The 21,129-nt window shown below is 39.1% G+C and overlaps 1 protein-coding gene across 3 annotated transcripts in view; it reads left to right on the forward strand.

The window, feature by feature from the left end:
• The window catches only part of TENM2 (teneurin transmembrane protein 2), a 545,903-nt gene that overhangs the window by 477,667 nt on the left and 47,107 nt on the right, over window positions 1–21,129 (forward strand). For all 3 annotated transcript variants that reach the window (XM_075056250.1, XM_075056251.1, XM_075056252.1), the window contains one exon: window positions 14,024–14,170. In XM_075056250.1, coding sequence (XP_074912351.1) covers window positions 14,024–14,170 — 147 coding nt within the window. The remainder of the gene's footprint in view (window positions 1–14,023; window positions 14,171–21,129) is intronic.

The raw sequence follows: 21,129 nt of genomic DNA on the forward strand, positions 1-21,129 counted from the left end.
ACATAGTTGTGCAACTTTTCGCCTGACATAAATCAGGGAATAAAGGGTATTATCCAATGTATTGACCATACAATCCTATTGCAGCCGAGGTGGAGTGATCTCTAGATTTCTTGGCTGCCTCTCCAACTCACTTAGATATTGTGTTTCTCTTCCCAAGAGAAGTGCTCCTAGCAAACAGTCCCATTATAACTAATAACGTCCTGCTTGTCCCAGCATGGCTTAAAAACTGTCAAATACAGATGCAAGGCAACCAAGTTAAAAGCCTAGTTGGTGCTTCTGAAGGCTTCATCAGGGAAATGGAAAAGAAGTACTCTGTCTATAAGAAGAAAGACTTAAGTATTTGTTCCAGACACTTCAGGTCACTTCTAGTGAGGCTAGGGGAGGAGCAGAGCTATCAGTTGCCTGATAGTAAATATTTTTAATGTAAAGCAAGCAGAGCTTAAAGAGTCCTTCCTCTTTCAAGTTTCTTCCAAGTGCAGATTAAATACTCTTGGCTTTCTCGGGGGTGAAATGGTGAAGATGACCTCCTTAGTGGATCAAAATCAGTTCCCCAGATTTATTTAATATTTAAATATTAAGGCAACTGGCTGCACTTGAAGAATTCTGAAGTTTTTTCCTTTGCCACTTAGGCAGATAAAGAAGGAACAAACAGAGAGCTATCCTATGCTTTGTCTGTGCATGCAAGATTAAAAACTGTTTATTTGTGAAAACAATATTTTTATTTCTGTAGCTTTTATTAGTTATTTGTGCAGTTGGTAGATATAAAAATTGGAAAATTGCATGACATTCATGAGGCTTATGTATACTGAAAAGGGATGCAGAATGGATGCCTAGCACTTTAGAATTAAAGGCATGTTTATAAAATATATTTTATGTAGTGAAATATTCATCTTCTATTCTACATCTGCCAAACAGCTCAGTGTACACAAATACTCACATAACTCAGAATGCATTGTTTATGTATTTTAATTTGTTTTACATATGTTGCCTATGTGGCAGAATACTGCTCCTATGTCATGGGCATTATTTCATCCTTTACATTTGTACATATTTAAACTCCATAAATTCTAGCTTTAACAAACACATGAGATGTATGTATTTTAATATTCAAATATCCATTTTTTTTGTCACTTCTGATCATATTTTACTGTCATGAAGATTTAGGATTACTGCAAGCTAGAAGGGGTACAAGAAGCATTTAGTGTATGTTATCAAGGCTTTTTTTCATTCCAAACTATCCCACAATGATTCTTAAAAGCTTCTTTTTTTTCTTGAGTGCTTTCTTTTTATTTTCCTTTGGGACAGCTGAAATGTTTGGACTCCGTAGTCTGTAACCATACAGCCTGCAGCCATTTATTGGAATCCATGTAATTAATACTGTAAGAAGACCAGCTGCAAAATATTATACCTGTCCATATAGTACTTTTCATCCTGAAGGGATTCCAAAGTTCTGTACCAAATTTAAGGGATAGATGCTCGTAGAGCATACTAATCTGTTACACAGTAATGGAGGAAAATGTGTACCTATGTTAAGGCTCATATTTATTCTTCTGCTAGAGATAACCCTGCACACTTATACAGGATCTGCATTTGCATACCTGAAAGTTAATTGCTAAATTATAAATTCTGTGCAGGCATTAATATCTGATGAATAGCAAGTAATTATATTTTAATAATGCCTGAGAAAACTGGGATTCCCTGCCCTGAGAATTATGAATTATAAAGCTCTAAAACTGGAGGGATCATAGATAATTCAGTTTGGAAGGAATGTCAGGAGGTCATCTAGTCCAACCTCTTCCTCAAAGCAGGGTTAGATATGGGGTCAGATATTAGACTCAGGCCCGTAGTTTTTAAGGCAGACTTCCTACAGCCCTCTTTATTGTACATTGGATAGGCTGTTACTCACCACTCAGTGCCCTAGCTAAGCATCTTCTATAGCCTATTGAGCAACCTAAGTAGTATATAATATCTGCTTGTTCTCACTACAGTGCCCTGCTTGTGTATGCATGTGTGTGTGCGCACATCCCGTTCCCTCCCGTCCCTGGATTCAAACAGGGTTAGAAATACTGGTGCCAACTACTGTTAAGTTGTACTGGCATAAGGGAACCAGTTCTGTTTGGTCGCTGTAAATGCTGGCTTAGCTTCTTACTAGAGCAGTTTGGTTGACTTAAACTCATCTGCTCTGTAAAGCTATTTGTATATTAAAGGAGTTATGGTCAAAGAAATGCAATTTGTATTTGGAGAAAAAGTGGATAATATGTGATTCCATTTATTTTTATATATATATATGTGTGAGTTCTTATTTATAGAGTGAAGGAATTCATTCCTCCTGTATGCCTTATGTGGAGGATTTGTGAAGTGAATAAAAGTATTCTGAAGTTAATGACTGAACTGAGAACTGTGAGTGTCTTCCCCGAAAATCCCAAATTGCATTAGGTCTAGAATGTTAGTTTAGTTTTAGTAGGACTTTATAAAAATGTTTGGAAATGGAAAGCCTGATGCTAGTGATATTTGGCTAGAATGGGTACATCCAAGGATTGCCTCTTTGTGGAATGGTGAGGCTCATGCCAGTCTGATGAAAGGAACTCTCCGTTTCCAAGTGATTGATCGCTTTTCAGACAGGAGAAGCGTTAGTTATCCATGACCCTTTCAGGAGTCAGGAAGGGCTGTAAAACCACCAGCAGCAGTTTATAAACCAAGGGGTTTCACCATGCTTGGTAGTTAATTAACACATAGAAACCAGAGAAACCCCATGTTTTTCTGAACAACCACTATGTTCATTTTAACTATTATATAAAGGGCCCAGGTACAGCAAACTACCATGAACCTTGAGGCTGTACAGTAGCTGATTGAAATTCATGTAATTCTGTTGAATTTGGCTCAGTTTTGCCAATGTGGACCAGCTTGTGTCCCGGCTCTCAGCTGATACAACTGAGGAGGATGAAGAGTCAGTCTGGTCAGTGGAGAGGGATGTGATCCCAAGAAGTCTAGCCACTTCAGATTTAACAGTTAATTTTACATTACAGAGTGTCAGTTTTTCTCACACAGATAAACTTTTCCATATTGGCAATATACCTTGTGTTTAACAGGGCTAGTGCCAAGGCCTTGTCTGTAGTGTCAGCTTTCGTGTTCGGCACAGCATACCTGTCGGTGGCATTGTTGTTCTCCCTCTTTCTGTCTGTGTCTTGCTTCTGCAGAGACCGGAGCTCGAAAGCTTGCCTTAGGATCATTGTGTGTTAGGCCATCGTGTGCAGAATGCTAGAAACAATTTTGTTAAAAAATCTGATTTAGAAACCTAGATTCACATGTAAATATGTGAGCACAGCAGAGGACAATATTTCACGCTTAATTACAAATATCGTGTTTATAGAATAGTTTTAGGCCTACGTAAATCCTAAAGAATTATTTTAATCTGGTTATGTTTAATGTACCTACACACTGAGTTTACCAGAAAATGTGTGATTTAACTTGGCTTGGTGTTTACCTTCTCTGCCTCTGCACTGCAACTTTGTTGCAACAAATAATGTTGCTGAAAAATATTTTCTGAGCAGTAAAGCTAGTGATTGTGATTTTCCTTTAAAGTAGACTAAATGCTGGGTGGCATTTGTGTCTTAAGAAAAGCTAGCCAGTGACAATGTAGTCTCCTCTGCTGACCGCTCGGAGCACTCATAGAGAAAAAGTACATCAGCCTCACTGGAGGGTTTTCAATCAAATGAGAGGTCTGGGAGTACTCTGTACTACCAGACAACGCCTTGGTAGCAATAAGCGATTCTGCCCTTTCCAGGCCTGATCTTGTACTTTTTATATCAGCAGGGTCTTAGATCATAAATATTTGAAATTAAGGCCTACCTTTATGGCATCTTGATGTATACAGGGATTTTAGAAGTTCAGATCTGAGCAGGTGAAGGAAGGGCTTACCTCTAATTTTACGCAGGCTGCATTCACAGCATCATTAAATTGGGTTCAACTTTGGATAAGCATGGCACCACGCCATCTCCACCAGCAAGCGTAGTCTGCCTGGGAGTGTGGGATGGAGTAGCAGCATCTTTTGTTATCTGGGCTTTGTGTCAAAATTGCATAAAGGAACATGAAACTAGAAGAAACTTTAAAACCACATGACTTCATGCTTTTCTCCAAAGTTAAAATAGAATACTCCAGGTACTTCAGTAAGTTGGGTATGATTCTGAGTTCATACATTGTCTTAGCTGTTAACAATAGTAAAATTAGGGCTTTGGATTGTTTTCTGCCTGAAACAAGGAAAAATTAGGTCATTTATGTTGAATTTGATAAATTTCAGTTAGCCAAATGAAACTGACCTTTTGACTTCTAATGTCTGGGATTTAACAGCATGCTATCAAATATCCTTTTGCCAGATACAGATATCACTTAACATAAGAATTACGTTGTATTTTTTCCTCTTTGTCTCTCTCTATGACACGAAGAGGGTAGAATGCGTAAGGAGTATGGAAATGTGACACAACTCTGTGCATCACTGTATATGAGATTCTGGAAGCTTTGTAGTTAATAAGTACATCTAAAAGTATACCAACACTTTACCAAAACATTTATTCAAAAAAGTTCAAATGCACATTTTTTAAAAGCTATGACTGCCACATATTTCAAATAATAAAAAAGCAAATTGCATTGTGTGCAAGGAGGTTGAGTAGCAATTACTGTGTGAATCCTAATTTTTATGAACGAATGACTGAAACTGCCTGCCATAACGCTGTGATTAATGTAGGGATTTTAGTTATTACATTGTAATTGGGTTATATATTCTTTTAAATATGAGGTCAATGTTTTGCTTGTTACTCTTCAATTGACTGAATTTACACATCCTGTCTGATAGGTCACTTTATCATTACACTGCCACTAAACTAGTTATATAGACGTTATTTTAGAGATAAATCCAACTTGAGAAGGTTCTTTCTCAGAAACGATATTAAATATTACAAAGGATAATGCCAGTCCTTGTATCCGATATCAGAAACATTAATACAATAAAAGATTATGGTTGTGGTACTGGTTTTATGAATGCAATTTCACCCGGAATTATATTCTAAATGGATTTTGTTACAGTAAGATTAATTTGAAAGAACCAGCTATCTTAAATACAAATTTTACTGCATCTTTTATGTATTTTTTTATTGGGTATATGAATATGAGTTGAATATGAGTCTTGTTTGAAGAGAATACACTGTGTAACCTGAATGTGCTGCTAGGGTTGAATTTTAGCTCTTTTTCAAAATCTCAGCAAATAATCTGCTTAGCCTATAGAAGAAACTACGCAGCTATGCTGTAGCTTTTGGGCTGCAGCAGTGTCTTTACTTATGTCCATATATTTCGTGTGACTACTTTGCTTATGCTGGTGCACATCCCAAACTATCGTCACCTGATCATTGATAAAGCCACCGGGCAGAGATTTGGTTTCTGTGCAGGATGTGATGCATCTTCACGTTCAGGTTAGCAGTATCAGGGCATGCAGACAGCACGCTGCCTCGTACCACCCCTTACCCCCACCTGCAGTCAGTGGGCGATGTGGGGGCTTTGTGGTGGTGGGATATTGTGGATATCCCACATTTGCAGGACTGGATGTGGCCTCCTGCCTACAGCAGAGCACTGGGACTCGTAGCATTGCAGAAGCTTCTCAGTCTTACGACTAAACTTCCCATCAATGCAGTCTCCCTTCCTTCTTGAAACTGTCTTTTATATCTATAAATAGCCCAAATTCTTGGGCTCAGCTGAAGCTCTTTGTGTTCGCACAAGCTTCTGAGCAGACAAGGATTTTGTGATTATTGATCTGTTTGGTTTCCTCAAGTCTCAGGACAGTGTAGCACAAACTGCCGCCCTCTTTGCCCTGCCCAGCTGTTAGCAGCTTGAAGGGGGGTCACACCAAAAGCTGGTGACAGTTAGAGAACTCTTGGTTGTGCACAAGAGGGAGACCTCGAGGGTGTCTCCCCCGATGAAAGTAATGGGAGCCCATCTGCTTGAGTCGCTTAAAATGAAGTGGGATAAAATGGACTGTACTGCTGGGAACAATCCTTTGTTAACAAGGCGTGATGCTCTCACACCCATGGGGGTTTTTTCAATCTCAAATTTTTGTGACCTATATTGCAACATGAGCTTTCCTCTGGTTTTGGCAGGGGGTGGTTTGTTTGGTTGTTTGGTTGGTTTTTGTGTCTGTATCTTTTTTGTAGGGTTTTTTTTCAGAAAGATATAAGAGTCTTATTCTTGAGACTTCCTTGTTAATACCAACAGTTCACCTTTATTTGGGGTTTAATTATCTTCTAAACAGTTGCACACATGTTTTTCTCACATTTTCCTATTTTGTTTGGAAAGCTGGATGTTCTCTGAATTCCTGCCTTTACGTGTGAAAGACAGAAATTCCATAGATATGTAGTAGATACCAGAATTTTCTTCTAAATTCTATGACATACATATGCCAGGCAATTTAAGGAACCTTACTTAATAGTCATAATTATCTGCCTGCACAGAACGTACTAGGATGGAGGGATTCAGGATTCTTAAAACTTACTTCTCGCCCTTTCCATTTTTTTCAGCCTGTTCAATAAATAAAATTGCAGCTGGCCCATTCTTTAGTTTTAACTCAGACATGTGTTCGTCTCCCCCTACCCATCTACAAACAGTTATTTATTCCATACATTCCTTTGTTTGATAAATAGCTTAAAGAAATACTTAGGCTATTGGGTAATTTAAAAAGAAATGTTTTCTCTAAAAAATAAAAAGAAAAAAAAGCAGCAAGGAAGCCAGTCAGAGCATCTTGGTGACAAATGCTTCAGCGCCACAGAGAAGCTCCGGCTCTGTGCGAGCGCTCTCTGGAAACGCAAGCAGCGCTGCTGTGGTACAGAAGCAGTGAAACTGGGCCTTTTATTACAATGAAAGGCTGGGTTAATTCTTAACAATTTGTCACTCTGTGTGAATATCCTCCTTCAAAGACCTGAGCTAGTGCTTCTGCATGGCTCTCTAGTCTGTTCTGGAACTGTCCAAACTCACTCAAAGGGGCCCTACCTCTCACTCTACCAATACTGTACTGCATTGACATATATTTAGTTACATGTTTGGAGTTTGGGTTTATTTTAGTTGAAATATTACTCTGTAGAAAATAACTTACATGTACCTACCATAATACTATGTGTTCTTTTTATTTGTATGCCCTTTCTTTGGCTTTAACTAAGCCCTGCAGGCTTTGCAATTGAAGGATTAAAAAATAACAATAGCAAATAAAAAGCATAATTTTATTTTCAATGTTGCTAGGTACCTCGTTCTATGTACCTCATTTATTATTTGCTAGGTAGCCATAGGCACACCAGCAACTCACTGAAGGGATGAACAGAAAATATGAAAACAGTGATTATCCTCTAAAATCCAAATTAAACAGGCTATTACCATTATTGTTTTTATGTCATTTCTCTATATTCTGTAGGTACCATCATATCCCAGAATACTTTTATTTGCTACAGTTCTGTAGTTAACAGCTGTAATGAGAAGAGGAGGATTTAAATGTAATTTAAATGTTCCCCTTGAAACACATGTGTATCCTGTGAGCGAGAAAACACTGTACTGTACAACATACTCTTTACTGCAGGGCATCTTCGCCCATAGGACCACCTGGTCCAATGTCAATTCAAGTGAAAGAAAAGACTCCACGGACTGCCAGCGGGCTTTGGATAAGGCTGTGTAAAATGAGGTTAGGCGGAAATATAAACAGGAGATCGTATATTCCAGACTATAGCTGCACTACATGTGCATTAAATGGAGGGAGGTGCTGGGAACCCATTCTATCTGCTCGAAGACATTGTTTGGAGGAGTTTGGAGGATACATGGCTGACAGACAGTTTTGGATCAGAAGAACACAGAAAATGTAACCTCTAAATTTACATCTAGTTTTCCATGTAGAAACAGAGTAGAGGCTAAAAACATTGTCTGCTTCTCTTAAGTGGTTACAAGCTATCACCTAGGGAGATTTTACTTTTTTTCCGCCATCTCTCCTATTCCTCTTTTTCCTTTAATTATACTAAGAGGCTACCTATTCCTTCAAAGTTTGAAAACTTTAAAAAGAACAAGATTTCTCTAACTTCTCTTTCCCTGACTGCCCTTTCCCTTCCTTCTTTTCAGAATGATTGGCCCCACCGTAAGTGGGAGTTCTGATGATTATGAAGGTCTACACTGGAACCACAAATTAATTGGACAGTGTGTCTTTATATTCTGATTTACTTAAAATGCTTGCTTTGGAGTTTTATAGTAGTTTATGCAAAGGAAAAATCTATGTATGCCTGGGTAGCTGGGTACATGTGTCTTTGTACACTTGGAGTTTGTGAGTATCAGTGGAATGAAAAGGAACTCTGTGCAGAATTTACCCAAAATTGAACTGGAATTTTTGATGTGCTGCCTAGACACTGGAAATTAATTTGCTGAGTTCAAAAATGTATTAATCATTACAATTTAGTCTCAGAATAATTTCATTGTAGATGAAACCTATGAGTATTGTCTCATAAATATATCTGGCACTATCACTTTCTTAGAAACAAGCACTGTCCATATTGATTTTGTTTACTATTCATAATGTGTCTGCAGACTTTCTTGTTAAATTCAGCTTTTCATAAATCTCTTGTAAGTTTTGAAAATATGAAGCTGCAGAAATAGATTACAGAAAAAGCTTACATAGGCCTCGAGGAAGCAGTAGACTTAATTTTGCTCACAATGACCTCTGTAACAGCAATGTTTGTTGTTTTCTAGACTCACTATTTATTTTTCTGTTGTTATTATGAAAAATACTTTAATTTGTATTGTTTTAGCATTTTCTAGGCCCCATCATGGACTGTGGCAAGGTGGACCTTTACAAACAAATAACAAAATCTATTATTTTAAGCTCATTTTGTCTTTTGGATTGTAAGGGCTTTCAGACAGGAACTTGCTTTTCCTATTGTATCTAACCAAAGGTCTCAAACCTTTTTGATCCCTTTTCTCCATGAATATTAATAACGTGAAATAAGATGAACGTAATAACTGTATATATATATATAGTAGTAGTTGACTAAATACTCTTCATCATATTGACATGTTCTCATTTCTCATAGTGTTTTGTCAAATAGTGCCCTGTTCTTCTGATTACACTATTTACTTAGCATCCATGGTAAATCCTCTTCTTCTTGGTAATAGGCACCATCAAGAGACAGAAATCTAATTCATTCCTAGAAGAAGGAACTCAACTATTTTATGGCAAATATACCACACTTTTTTTTCTTAAGCCACAGTCTTCTCATGTTGCTATTGAGTATTCATTTGTACTATCTATCACCAGAGTTCCTTTCATTTTAATGTACTGTCATCATTTGTGCATTGGAATGGATAAGCTGAGGAAACGTAAGTGAAGGGCTTTCACGTACTGAGAAACAATGTACGTTGTATAGGGGGCAAGTGTCTCCGTGCACTGAAACAGATAAATTTGCTGAATCTTTGCTTACCAAATTGTAGAGTTTCGGTTGTCTTCAAGCCCTTATTGTGATCCATGAGAGTCAGCATTCTTGTGCTACTTACCACTGCAGATGTGGTATGATATTAACTTGCCAAGAAATGGGCTATTAAACTATGAGCAAGGTAAGAATGTAACAGCCTGTTTGAACAAAGAGAAGCAAGAAATACAATGAAATCCATTTAATGAATTTGTCCTGTTACTCCAATTTAGTTGGGTAGTTGGAAAAGAAAACTAAGAGAGGAAATAAATTCAGGCATTAAACACTAGCCCTAGTGTTCCAGAACTGCAAGATTATAGAGATTGTTCTGTTCAGTGAGAATGCTAAAAAGTGTTTAGGGATCTCATATATACAAAACACCAGTTTACATCATTTGCTATCAGAGATAGAATGCCTTTATTTTCTCCTTTTGCTTTACCGCTGCCTTCCAGCTTTCACTTTACATGAGTGCTGGGCATTTTGTCTGTCTGTGGTATAGAGAGGAATGAATTTTAGTATTTCGATTTTTAAACCTGCTCTGACTCTGATGAGCCCTCACAATGCCAGTCACGGATTCCTGACACTACATTGCAAAAAGTATTGAAATCTTTCTTGCTGTTTTAATTGTAAATGCATATGTAGCTGTATTAAAGCTCCCAGTTGCCAGTCCCACAGGCAAGTTGGAGACTGAAAAAGAAGGGAGGCTGCATTAGTGTTTCACCTCTAGTAGCTGCAGCAACCTGTGCTGAGACATTGCTAGAAAAGTGTAAGACGCTTGAAATGCTGTTGCCCGTACTCTGCCTGTTCTGTAAATAAATAGGTTGTCAATCTAGCACTTTAAACAAGCACTTTCTTCTTTTTTAACCTAGCTTTTTGACATTTTCCATTAAGCATACTGTAATAGAAAAGATGAGTAGAATTTCTCTGCACACCAGGAATAGCAACCTGTCTGCTTAGCATGAAGGGCCCTCTTCTGTGCTGTGACTGAGAGCTTCATACCGTGGCAGATTACTTCTTAAGGTTAGATGTTGACTACCTTGCTCTCTCCTTGACTACCTTACTCTGTGAGTGAATTCGTAAGACAGCCAGGAGGTAATAGACTGCTCAGTGTGAGCTAGGGCTGCAGAATGAAAGCAAGCTTTAACAAAGCACTTAGTGTTAGGATGTGCTTTGCACAGTATGCGTTTCCAGCAAAGATCATATGTCCAGCTGTGAGCACTGAGCAGCATTTGCTGAGACTCTGAGGGCTCCTCGGTTAGGCATTTTGCGACCTTGTCCACTGTCAAAACCCATTGAAGGGCACCGAGGCCCATTAGCCACGTGCAAATGCTCTGTGCGCAGAGGATGTTCATCTGTACTTGTCATTATGCACATACAGTGTAGGAAGAGTTAAAAAGAGATATTCAGGGCACTGCCTAAATATAAACTTTTTTAGAAGAAAACTTGTTATTAATAGATCACAATGGAGCTCTGTTGTCTAGCTAGTCAACAGGCTGTTAGAAGTTTGGTCTAACAGACTATAATGCTATGTAAATGTTTGCTTGAATAAAGACAGGCATAAACAGAAATGCACACACGCATGTACAGAAACACACGTAACCATGCAAAATATCTAAATAGTTGTCCATTACTTAAAGCTGTTTTGAAAATTAATACATCATTAATTTAATAGATATTTTAAGGAAGACATTATTGTCCAAGTACTTGGGTCTTATTGTAGTCTACTGCTGATTTTTCCCCTTCCTTCTGATATTTATGTTATTGAAACACAAAGTCTGCCTTTGGAAGGCCACAGTTAAATAAACTGTATAGAGGTAGCAACAGGTGTTTCCTAGCAACATCATATCTATACCAGTGATGCTTGCTTCTCTTTTTAAGCTAAACACAAAGTCATGTCCATTAATCCCCAGCTGCACGTAAAACTTTTCAGAGATTTTGCTAGCTCCCTACTGTTCATGTTTTCATCTTGCTCATATGCTGCAAAGCAAACTGCTTCAGTGATTTAATTCTCTTCAGTGCCTCAGTATAAAGCCAACTGTGTGTATATATTCACAATTACTATTTGTTTTGCATTTAAAACAAATAATTTGTCCTTCAGTATGATGCCTCCCTTCAAACATTATCATTTTAGTCATTCAAACAACCTGATGAAAAAGATAAAATAAATGCCTTGAAAACGTATTACCTGTGCTGCAAAAGTAAGTGCATTTTTTTATAGCTAAGATATGTAATGCCAAAATAACCTTACATTTAAGAGAAAGGGGCACTGTCTTTTTTTAATACACAACAGCATTGAAATAAAACTTCTAGGACTTGTCTCTATCTGCTGATAGCTTTCTGTGTAAAATGAACTGAATGGTCTTGGCTCTGTTCACAGGGATCTGATGTCTCACTCCGCAGAGCTTTGATGGAGACCAAGCTATTGTGCCACTGCTAGAAATGATGCAGGTTAGGCACCTTGGTAGGACGATGCACAGCAGCTTTGATTGCTGTTATCTATAAAGAACCTTTTCTGTGGGACAGCTGAGGTCTCAGAGGTCTCAGTCCAGCACCTTCTACAGCACTAGCATTCATTTAAAAAAAAAAAAAATAGTAAAGGAAACTTTTGGAATTACATTGAAAATTAACACGGCTGTGGACTACTTAGTGATTAATTAAATCTTAATAGGACTATGAATGTATCAGGTAACAGCCCAACAAGGAAAAGTAAAAGTGAATGCTTACATATTGTGATACCAGTTGTGTGAGTACCAGGGATACCAGGCAGCCCACTTTCCTGCATGAGAAACTCCTGCAGGAGTGAGAAAACCAGCATGGGGCCAGAGGAACTTCTCTCTAACATCACTTGGCTCCAGCAAAGGCAGCTGGGAGGAGTAGGAAGAGACATGAACTCAGAGATGTGGCTTTCTCAACGGGTTTCTAGAAACACAGGCAGTGTAAATTAGTGATTTCTGGAAGGCTACTCAACCTTTCAGCACTGGCAGGAAAGCTGTGCTAGTTTGACAGTTGCTCCTATTCCCGGTAACCTGCAGAGGCCAAGGGGCACAAAGGTGACACACTGTCATCTTAGTCTTTCTCCAGTGCTGCACATCTGAGTGGTGCTGCTCAAAGAAAACATATTTATTTGCTTTCAGGATGTTTCCCACTGCCGCCTTCCTCACTCACAGCTGGTGAAAAGAGTATGCACACTCTGGTAGGGTGCCCATTAGTTCCTTGGTGCTCTTAAAATGCCTGGGGAAAGGAGTGGAGTACTATTAATTAATAGTCACAGCTTGGGGTCACGGTGGCAAATGCAAAGGACTAACCCAGCTAGTCGGTGAGACCCGAGAGGCTGCAGGAGGTCCCTGCAGATCTTGATGCCGACAGTGACCCGTCGCTGCTGGTGGAGGGGAAAATGAGAGAGCGTGAAGCTTTGTGAGCTGTTTTGAGATTAAATTTTCTGCCCAAGACCAACAGCAATGAAATTAATTATTCCACGTTCTCTGGTGGTTGTAGAGATGGCAGGATTAGACTGTATTTCCAACCCAAACGAGAGAGCTCATGAATGATTGGGATCCAACATCTGTTGTCAGTATGGCAACACAGCCTTCTCCTCCTGTCCAGACTAATGAAAAGATGCTATGAGAGGTCTGCTGCAGGACTCTCAAATCTTCTATCATCACCTCCACAGACAAATACGCATGCTTGTGTGGATTGGGTGTTGATGGATTTGATTTTATATAGCAAGGCTGAAATTTGGTTTCCTTACCCTTTTTCATAATGAATATTCAGTAAGATACAGTAGTGCCTCCTGAGACTCATTTAGTTTCAGGAAAAAGCAGTCGAGGTATTCTATTACCTATGGACATTTTGTTAGAACATGTAAGCACCTTAGCTAATTAATATTTTTGTTCCTAATTCAGCTCTTGCTATACAATAAGTCACATCATACCCATAGTCAATTCAAAATGTACATCTTTTGTAGCATAGCTCTTCTAACGTGTCTTTCAGAAAGCACAAAATGTTACGTTATAATATAAGTAAACTTAGTATTAAATGAGTACATCTTTTAAAATGACTGTTAAAGAAGGAAAATATTTTCAAAGCTATTTATTTAAACTTTGTGTTTAGAGAAGCTCTGGAGAACTATGCAATGCACAATATAAAAGGCACTCTGAACATCGACATGCTTGTTGAAGACGGCATTCTCCCTTGTATATGTGTATGCACACACACATATGGTGGGAGAAATAAGAGGCTGTGATCTTCTGTCAGCAGACTGTAATTTCTATCAACTCAAAGTCTGAGCCTTTACCAGGTTCTTAAAACATGTATGACGGCTGTCGGTAGGACTCCTCCTGCCTTTTGGCCTGAGTTCAGTCCCCATTTCTCTGAGGTATCCCCTTTCCTTACGCTGCTTCTCCAGCCCAGGGCGGTGGCTCTGGGCCAGGAAAGCGTTTGTCCCGCCAGCAGAAACGAGCTTTTTTGTCTGCACAGTAATATTGTCAGAAGTCTGAGCGGCTGTGCGAACGAGTGCGTCTTGTACTTACCTTCTCCATTTCTTCGACCAGATGGCTGCCCTGATTTGTGCAATGGCAACGGGAGATGCACGCTGGGTCAGAACAGCTGGCAGTGTGTCTGCCAGAGCGGCTGGAGGGGGCCTGGATGCAACGTTGCCATGGAAACCGCCTGTGCCGATAACAAGGATAACGAGGGAGGTGAGCACAAGTCTTTCAATTCCCGGTCCCTATAGAACAGAGCGTTAGACGCGCCGCCTTCCCGAGTCACGTCAGCTTGGGAAGACTTCGGCTGTCATTGTTGCCAAGTGGTGGTGGTGCTTTTCTGTTGAAACGGAGGAGACTGAGCGAGCTGTGGCCTTGGGGAGAGCCGCGGTGACCCACGGCGGCTGGGTCGGGAGTGGGCGGCACGCTCGGTCCCACCCCGCATCCCACCAAAGCCCACGGTGGAGAGCATGGCCCAGCAGACCAGAACGTTTTCCCGTGGGCGCTTGGCGCACGTGAATTGCAAAACAACTTACTGTGCCCGTGTGCACACGCATAGCAGCTGACAGAGCAGGATATTTAGCAATATTTTTTCAGCTCTGTGCCAGAGGCCCGCGTCATGTTCTCATGTCCACAACCTGTGTAAGTGGTTGTAGCTTGCCGTCATATTGCACAGTTCACGTGCCAGATTTTAAAGGGCTGAGTGAGGTGCGCTGAACAGTCATATACGGTAAGGCTTTGACATCCCTGTTCAATTTTCCTGCTCTTTTATCAGGCATATCCCTATGAAATATAGAATTTGTGTTTTGTGTTTACCCTCAAAGATGGCTTTAGTTTCTCTCGTTTTGTAGAGCCTTCCATGATGTATTAGCCTATGGTGGGCTGAAAGCAGTTCTGAGTTGTGCCATCTGAACGAGATTGCTTAATCCATCTCCTTCACTTGAAGTAGCTTTCTTATTCCTTTCATTACAATGTCTTTAGTAAGTCACGAAGATTCTTTTTCACGTGCTTCTGCTCTTCGTTAAAAATCAAACATCAGACACAGCTTTCTTCCTTAAGACTCCTTTGCTTTTCTTTGGCCAATAATTGATATAAAGAACACATCTGGGTTTTGCTGATTAATAAATGTTTTACAGTATTTCCTAAAACTGCAGAGAAACACTTGGCTTATTTGAATGGCTGCTTCTAGGGTAAAATTGTCATTGAGATGAGTGCTTTAATTTTATAAAAGATTTCAGGGTGCAGAAATTGTTTGTAAGTCCCAAACTGAGGAACAGGTATATTTGGTTTTGATTACAAGATATTAGCCACATCTGAATATATTCTGCTAGTTTTAATCTGTAAATCCTCTGTTAGTTCCTTGGTTTCAGATGTGATCAGTGCTTACAGAAATATTTTAAAAGTGCTAGAGCTGATTCAATTTCAGAAAACTGGAACCTGCTTTATAGCTGTTACTGAACTGTAAAGAGCAAAATCTAGCTGCCAAATTGCATTAGTTGGCATTTAACTATACAACAAAACCCACTAAACTTGTGTTAATATGCAGTGTAAGACACTAAAAGGTGAACTGCTTAGGTTTGCAATTTTTACAGGCTTTGAAGATTATAAAGGAAAATTTGAAAACGGATGTATCATCAGATTTTCCTCAAAACAAGGAATGAGTTTGGAAAACATTATTAGAAATACTGGAATAAGATGTTTACTTACCTATCCAAAATAATATTCTGCACTTGTAAAACAGGTAGGCAAACAGGAGAAAAAAATGACCAGTGAGACCATTCAGCTGTTCATCACAATTTAAAATTGCAGAATTCTAAAACTGAGTTCATGGAAGCAAATAGTAGTTCATAGAAGTCAAAGAATACATAGAATGAATAAGCCATACAACAGACATATAATATTAACCAGCATTACTGTACAAGGTGCATGTTTTCTGGCTTACCATAGTTGCACCTGAACGAAAAGTGTTTGGTCTAACTGAAGGCTAGAAAGATTAAGGAGAGAACTCTTCAGAAGTTCTCAACGCTTGCAGGTTGAACTCGGGTTTTTTTCCAGAGGCTAGAGAGGTTACTGCTTATTGTTTCTTGGGGGAGTGTAGAGAGTGTAAAAATCTATGCCTTTTTCAAGGTCCAAACAACCTGAAAAGTCCATTTGACCCACACATTTTCACATGGGGTCTTTATGATGAAGGCAGAAATGAATCTCTTGTCTTCTGACCCTTAGCTCAGTACTTTAATCTGACATCATTACTGCCTTCCAACAGTCTCATCCTTACTATGTTTCTGCAGTTTTTCTGTAGGGGAGCTTAGGTGATGTTCCACACCTGTTCAGCTAGCTGTTTCTCCACATACTTACAAGGTATACCTGAAAAACTGAATGGACAAATCCTTTGATTCAGCCGTGCTGTGTTCTGTACACGGCGCAGGCTGAGAGTGACCCGCGGGCTGTGTGGCACTGCAGTACTCTTCGGTCTCTGTCATGCCTTGGTGATTTCTGCTGGTTTTGCTTGATTATATCTGGAGTTCCAGATTTCTTTGAGATGGCATGGGGCCCTTTCCAATATGCGCTGTAAGGACAGGGTCGTTGTCATTCCCATCAGTTCGTCAAATTGTCAGTTACAAGAGCTACAACAAAACTCACAACTGAATATAACGTTAATCACTTAGTATCTCAGAGTGCAGCTCTGCCTTTGCCTTAAGCTGTACTACTCTTGATGTGTCTGGTTCGCTACACATCTGGCCAGGAACACATCCTGTGACCTGTATGTTTATCGATGCTAACGCAGGGGAGACCACAGGAGCGTGCAGGAATGGAGTGGAAGGAAGGGATGTGTGCTCTGTGCTTCAGGCTGCATCTTGAAATAATTGTGACTGTGTATATAAAGGAACAGATAAAATTAAGTTTTCTGATTAGACGAAGCTGAAAACTGTGCTATGGGAATCAATGTCAAAGATTCAGCTAGTTACCAGGACCCCAACTTTCACATGAAGTGCAAGATTATTGGAAGTTAAAGAAATGGCCTCTTCTCATTTGAAACTCATCTGAGTTTATTTGCAACAAAATGTTGAACTCATTTGCTGCTCCATTACCAACATTGCTCTGTTAACATAAGCAAGTAGTTCTGGAGTAGTACTGAAGATGGAAGCTGTTCTTTCAACAGGCAGTAGGGTAGCTAAAAATACAATTTTTTGCCTAAATGAGGTCTTTATCTGGACAGCTGAACCTCCTTCCTTTCTGTCCGTCTATTCATGTTGTTAAAATATAGTTGCTTCAGTGTGTCACTGAAGTGGAACTATCATTTTCTGTCTTCTGTTCTTCCCCATGAGGCAACAGATTTAGCATATTTTCGAGCTCTTTCACTGTTCAGCCATTCTTATTGCAATTGTATCTCACAATCAGATTCAAAGGCCTTGGGCCAAGTCTTCATTTCATGGATGTCAAGAAGAGCATTGCCACTGACTCCAAAGGGATTCCCATTTGTCCTGTTTTGTCTTATTATCTGCCACAATGCAAACTCTATACCATAGTTTAAAAAGAGAAAAATGAAAGATTATACTTAATATTTTCTTTCAATTTTAGATTAATGCCCTTTAGTTGGTTTATTCCTAGAAGAGGCAGATGTGTCCCTGACTTGTTGAGACTTACAAATCTTCATTTTAAATGAGATGTCAATGTGTATTACTCACGTAAAACAGGAGTCCAGAGCAGAGAAAGGAGAGAGTGTCCAAAGCTGTTTTCTCCTCTTAGGGCTGTTCAGGTAGAGCTGTGCACCATCCAAGGTAGCACTGGGAAATTCACCTGTATTTGTCCTTACCATCACTTGTCAAATCTAGATATGGGCTTAACTGGGTCTTCATTATGAACCTGTTTAGGGTTGCTATGGTGCATAGGCTACTTCGCTGAAAGGACTTGAAAATCTTTTATTTATCTGTTTGTTTATTTATTTGTCTTTAAAGAGGAAGCCTAACTGAAAGGTAAGGGGGTTTGGGCATTGACTCACTTTTAAGATCTTTTTAAATTGGAAGATGCTTCTGTTTTCCAAAACATGTTTGGATTATGTAATTTACCCACTGTGGCCACTTTTAAATCTAATCCCTTTCCTTAATCAGTCCCTCAGTAGTCTAATAGTTATTAAGCATCTTTTGGAGGGATTAGAAATAGCTTTATTTTAAGACCTATAATTGTGATTACAATGTATAATCCCCCCAATAGACATATATAACCCATTTAATTCACTGTGGATTTATTTTAGGAAATTAAGGGGTTAGAAATGTTATTTCGAGGAATGGGTGAAGTTACATTACTTTTTAAGTTCATATTTCTTTTGACATATTGCATAAGGAAATCACTACAGTGGCTATTTATAACCATCTTTTTACAATAAATATTTTATAGTAATTTGTTTGTTCCTAAATTGAAAAAATGTTTTTAGTATCTCGGAACAGTCTTCATAAATTGTGTATGTTTAACTAGATTTCACCTTAGACCTTACAGTGCCTCCAAGTAAAATGGACAATGTAATGCATAGCAAAAATCATATTTCTTTTCTAAAGAATAGTTTCACTAGATGTTGGATGCAGGAGCTCATGTTTGAGGGGCCTTTGTCCTGAACTCGATGGGATAATTTGGGAGAGATATTTATGAAGAAACTCTGGCCTCTGCAGAAGCAGCCCTGGCAGGAGCCCTTATTGCCCACTGGGATTGGTCTTTCTAGGCTTTTCTTTTCCATTTTTTCTCTCTTCTCTCACCTTTTGCATCCGTTCAAAATTACTGTACTCATGTTTATAATTTTTATTGACAAAAGAGTTAAATTATGTAATGTCAGAGATAGGAAAAACAGAAAATACCCAGAATTTTGCTAAATTGTTTTGTCTCAGATTTGATCAGGATGGAGAGGACAGATGCAGGCAGATTAAAAAAAAAAACAACCAACCAAACTTAAATGCAATCACTGCTTATATCACTTCACAGATCATATTTCTCCTCAAAATGTAATTATCTGGACTAAAATTGGGTGGGGAAGGAAAGGAAGCAACCCATAGCAGTATAGAATACTAAGCTAAATAGAATGAGGAATTCCTTTTTGTTATTTAAAGTGGGACATTCTTTTTAAAATAGATTTTAATTTATTTCCACTCGGCTTTCCAAAGAGAGTTGTGCATATCTCAGAAGGCAAACTTTGCCCTTCAGTTTGTTACTATATAGCTGTAACCCCACCAAGAAGTACAGTTGGTGGTAATTCTGTTTGGCACAATACATTAAAGATAATGAATGAGAGAAAGCCAGCTATCTGCTCCGGTATGAATTCTCTTCAATTCACGAGAAAAATACATTTCTAGAGAAGTTCACTGTCAGGACAGTGCACTTGACTGATTGAAAGGCTGTTTATTTGAGTTGTCTTAGAAAACTCATCTCTGAAATTAGACAGAAAGAAAATAGAAAGAAAAGAGAAGTGTCTTCCTGCAATAAACATTTAGAAAAAAATTGCTTTTAGAAAATTACAAATCCTGTGGCTTGATACTGCATCAGGCTCGTGACATTTAAGATAATACAAGTATTTCACAGCACAAAAGCAAATCATGTAATTTAGCTTGCCTCAACAAGCATTGCCTCAGCAGGGGTCCCTAATTCAGCACAGACAAAAGATTTTATGAAGTTCTCAATATAAATACCCAGAATACTCTTGGCACAGAAAATACCTTCTCAGAGCCTGTACAATAGTCAGTTTTAGAACATTAAATGTAATGAGTAGTTGAAATCTATTGTGGATGGGGGCCAGAGTGAGTCATGTAGGCTCAAGTATAAAATCTGTATCAAAACTAGACATTATGTAAGTTTGACAAGAGCTAATGAGTGTGCTTGTATGTGATTTTGTTAAAACTTCATGTCAGCCTCTAATCGCCTTTACACACATTAGCCAGCTTATCCTAACGCTGTCCCTCACGGGAGATGTTACTACAATAACATGCTCTTATAACCCATGGAGAAGCAAAAGCAAGAAATTTAGTGACTGCAAATTCCACAGTTTAAGAAGCCACCAGTTGCTGCATAGGTATCCATATGTACACTAGAACTGAATAAACATTTTTTTCAAGATTGTTTTCATCCGGGAGCCCTCTAGGTCAACTCTGCTCTAAGCGATGTGTGCTTTGAAGTTGGAGCATCAATAATCCACCAGTATTCACAGGTTCCCAAGGACCACCAAGCGCTCAGGGCATAGCTGGAGCTGCACCTGCAGGAGTTTTTTCCAGCTGGTGCTCCTAGGGACGAGGGTTTTCCCGACTGCTGGAGCTCTGGGCGGCGCAGGGATCCTGAGTGGACGAGGGAAGTGGGGCTGTTCCTCTACCAGTGTCATGTTCCAGGGTACTTTAAAACCTCATTAGGGAGGGTTTGGGGCATTCAGAGGCACACCCAGCTTACACAGAAGTCAGGTTTATTCTACTCTGCCACAATTTGGGGTTTACAAGTCAGCTTTTCCTGAAAGACAGCTTTGGTTTAGCTTTATGGTTCTGAAAATACTCATGCTCACAGTTTGTTATAAAAGCCAGCGGTACAATGGCTATCCTGACAGTTTACAGAGAGGCTTTCCAGTTTGGCTAATTGAGGAACAGGGCTGGAACAGGATTAGAAGCACTTCCTTTCTTGGTAGCACTAGGAACTTCTGAGGAATTGTTTTTAATGATGTATGCCAATATAGCTAACAGTAATTAGATCAAGCTACAGAAATGAACATTTGGCTTAAAAATTAGATAAAACTTAATGGTAATAAGATATACTGGGCTGTGGAATAGCCTGTCTGTAGAAGCAGTTCTGCGGTTTTGGAGCTCAATTAAAATATGTCTGTGTTGGCAGAGAGGAGACCTACTCTTTTGATAATCTGAGAGAGCATCTCTAATTCTTTCACCTTGGGTATATTAATACTACACATAATTAAAATCGGATCATGATAAATTAACTAATTTGCCCTTAGAGTGATCAAAGGCCCTTTTGCCCTCAGGGTTTGTAGTAGCTGCTGTTCCTCCTCCCCCTCCACCCCTGCCTCCATTTTAATCATCAGTCTGAAATGTTTATGGGAAAAAGAAAAAATTTCCAGGAATTAGGCTCCGAAAGTCACCAGCTTCTGAAGCTAGTGAAGTGTAAGGATGCCCTCTGCTGAGCTTGTGCTCAGAAATTTG

This window comes from Buteo buteo, chromosome 24 (genome assembly GCF_964188355.1).
Source record: "Buteo buteo chromosome 24, bButBut1.hap1.1, whole genome shotgun sequence".
Lineage (NCBI taxonomy): Eukaryota > Metazoa > Chordata > Aves > Accipitriformes > Accipitridae > Buteo > Buteo buteo.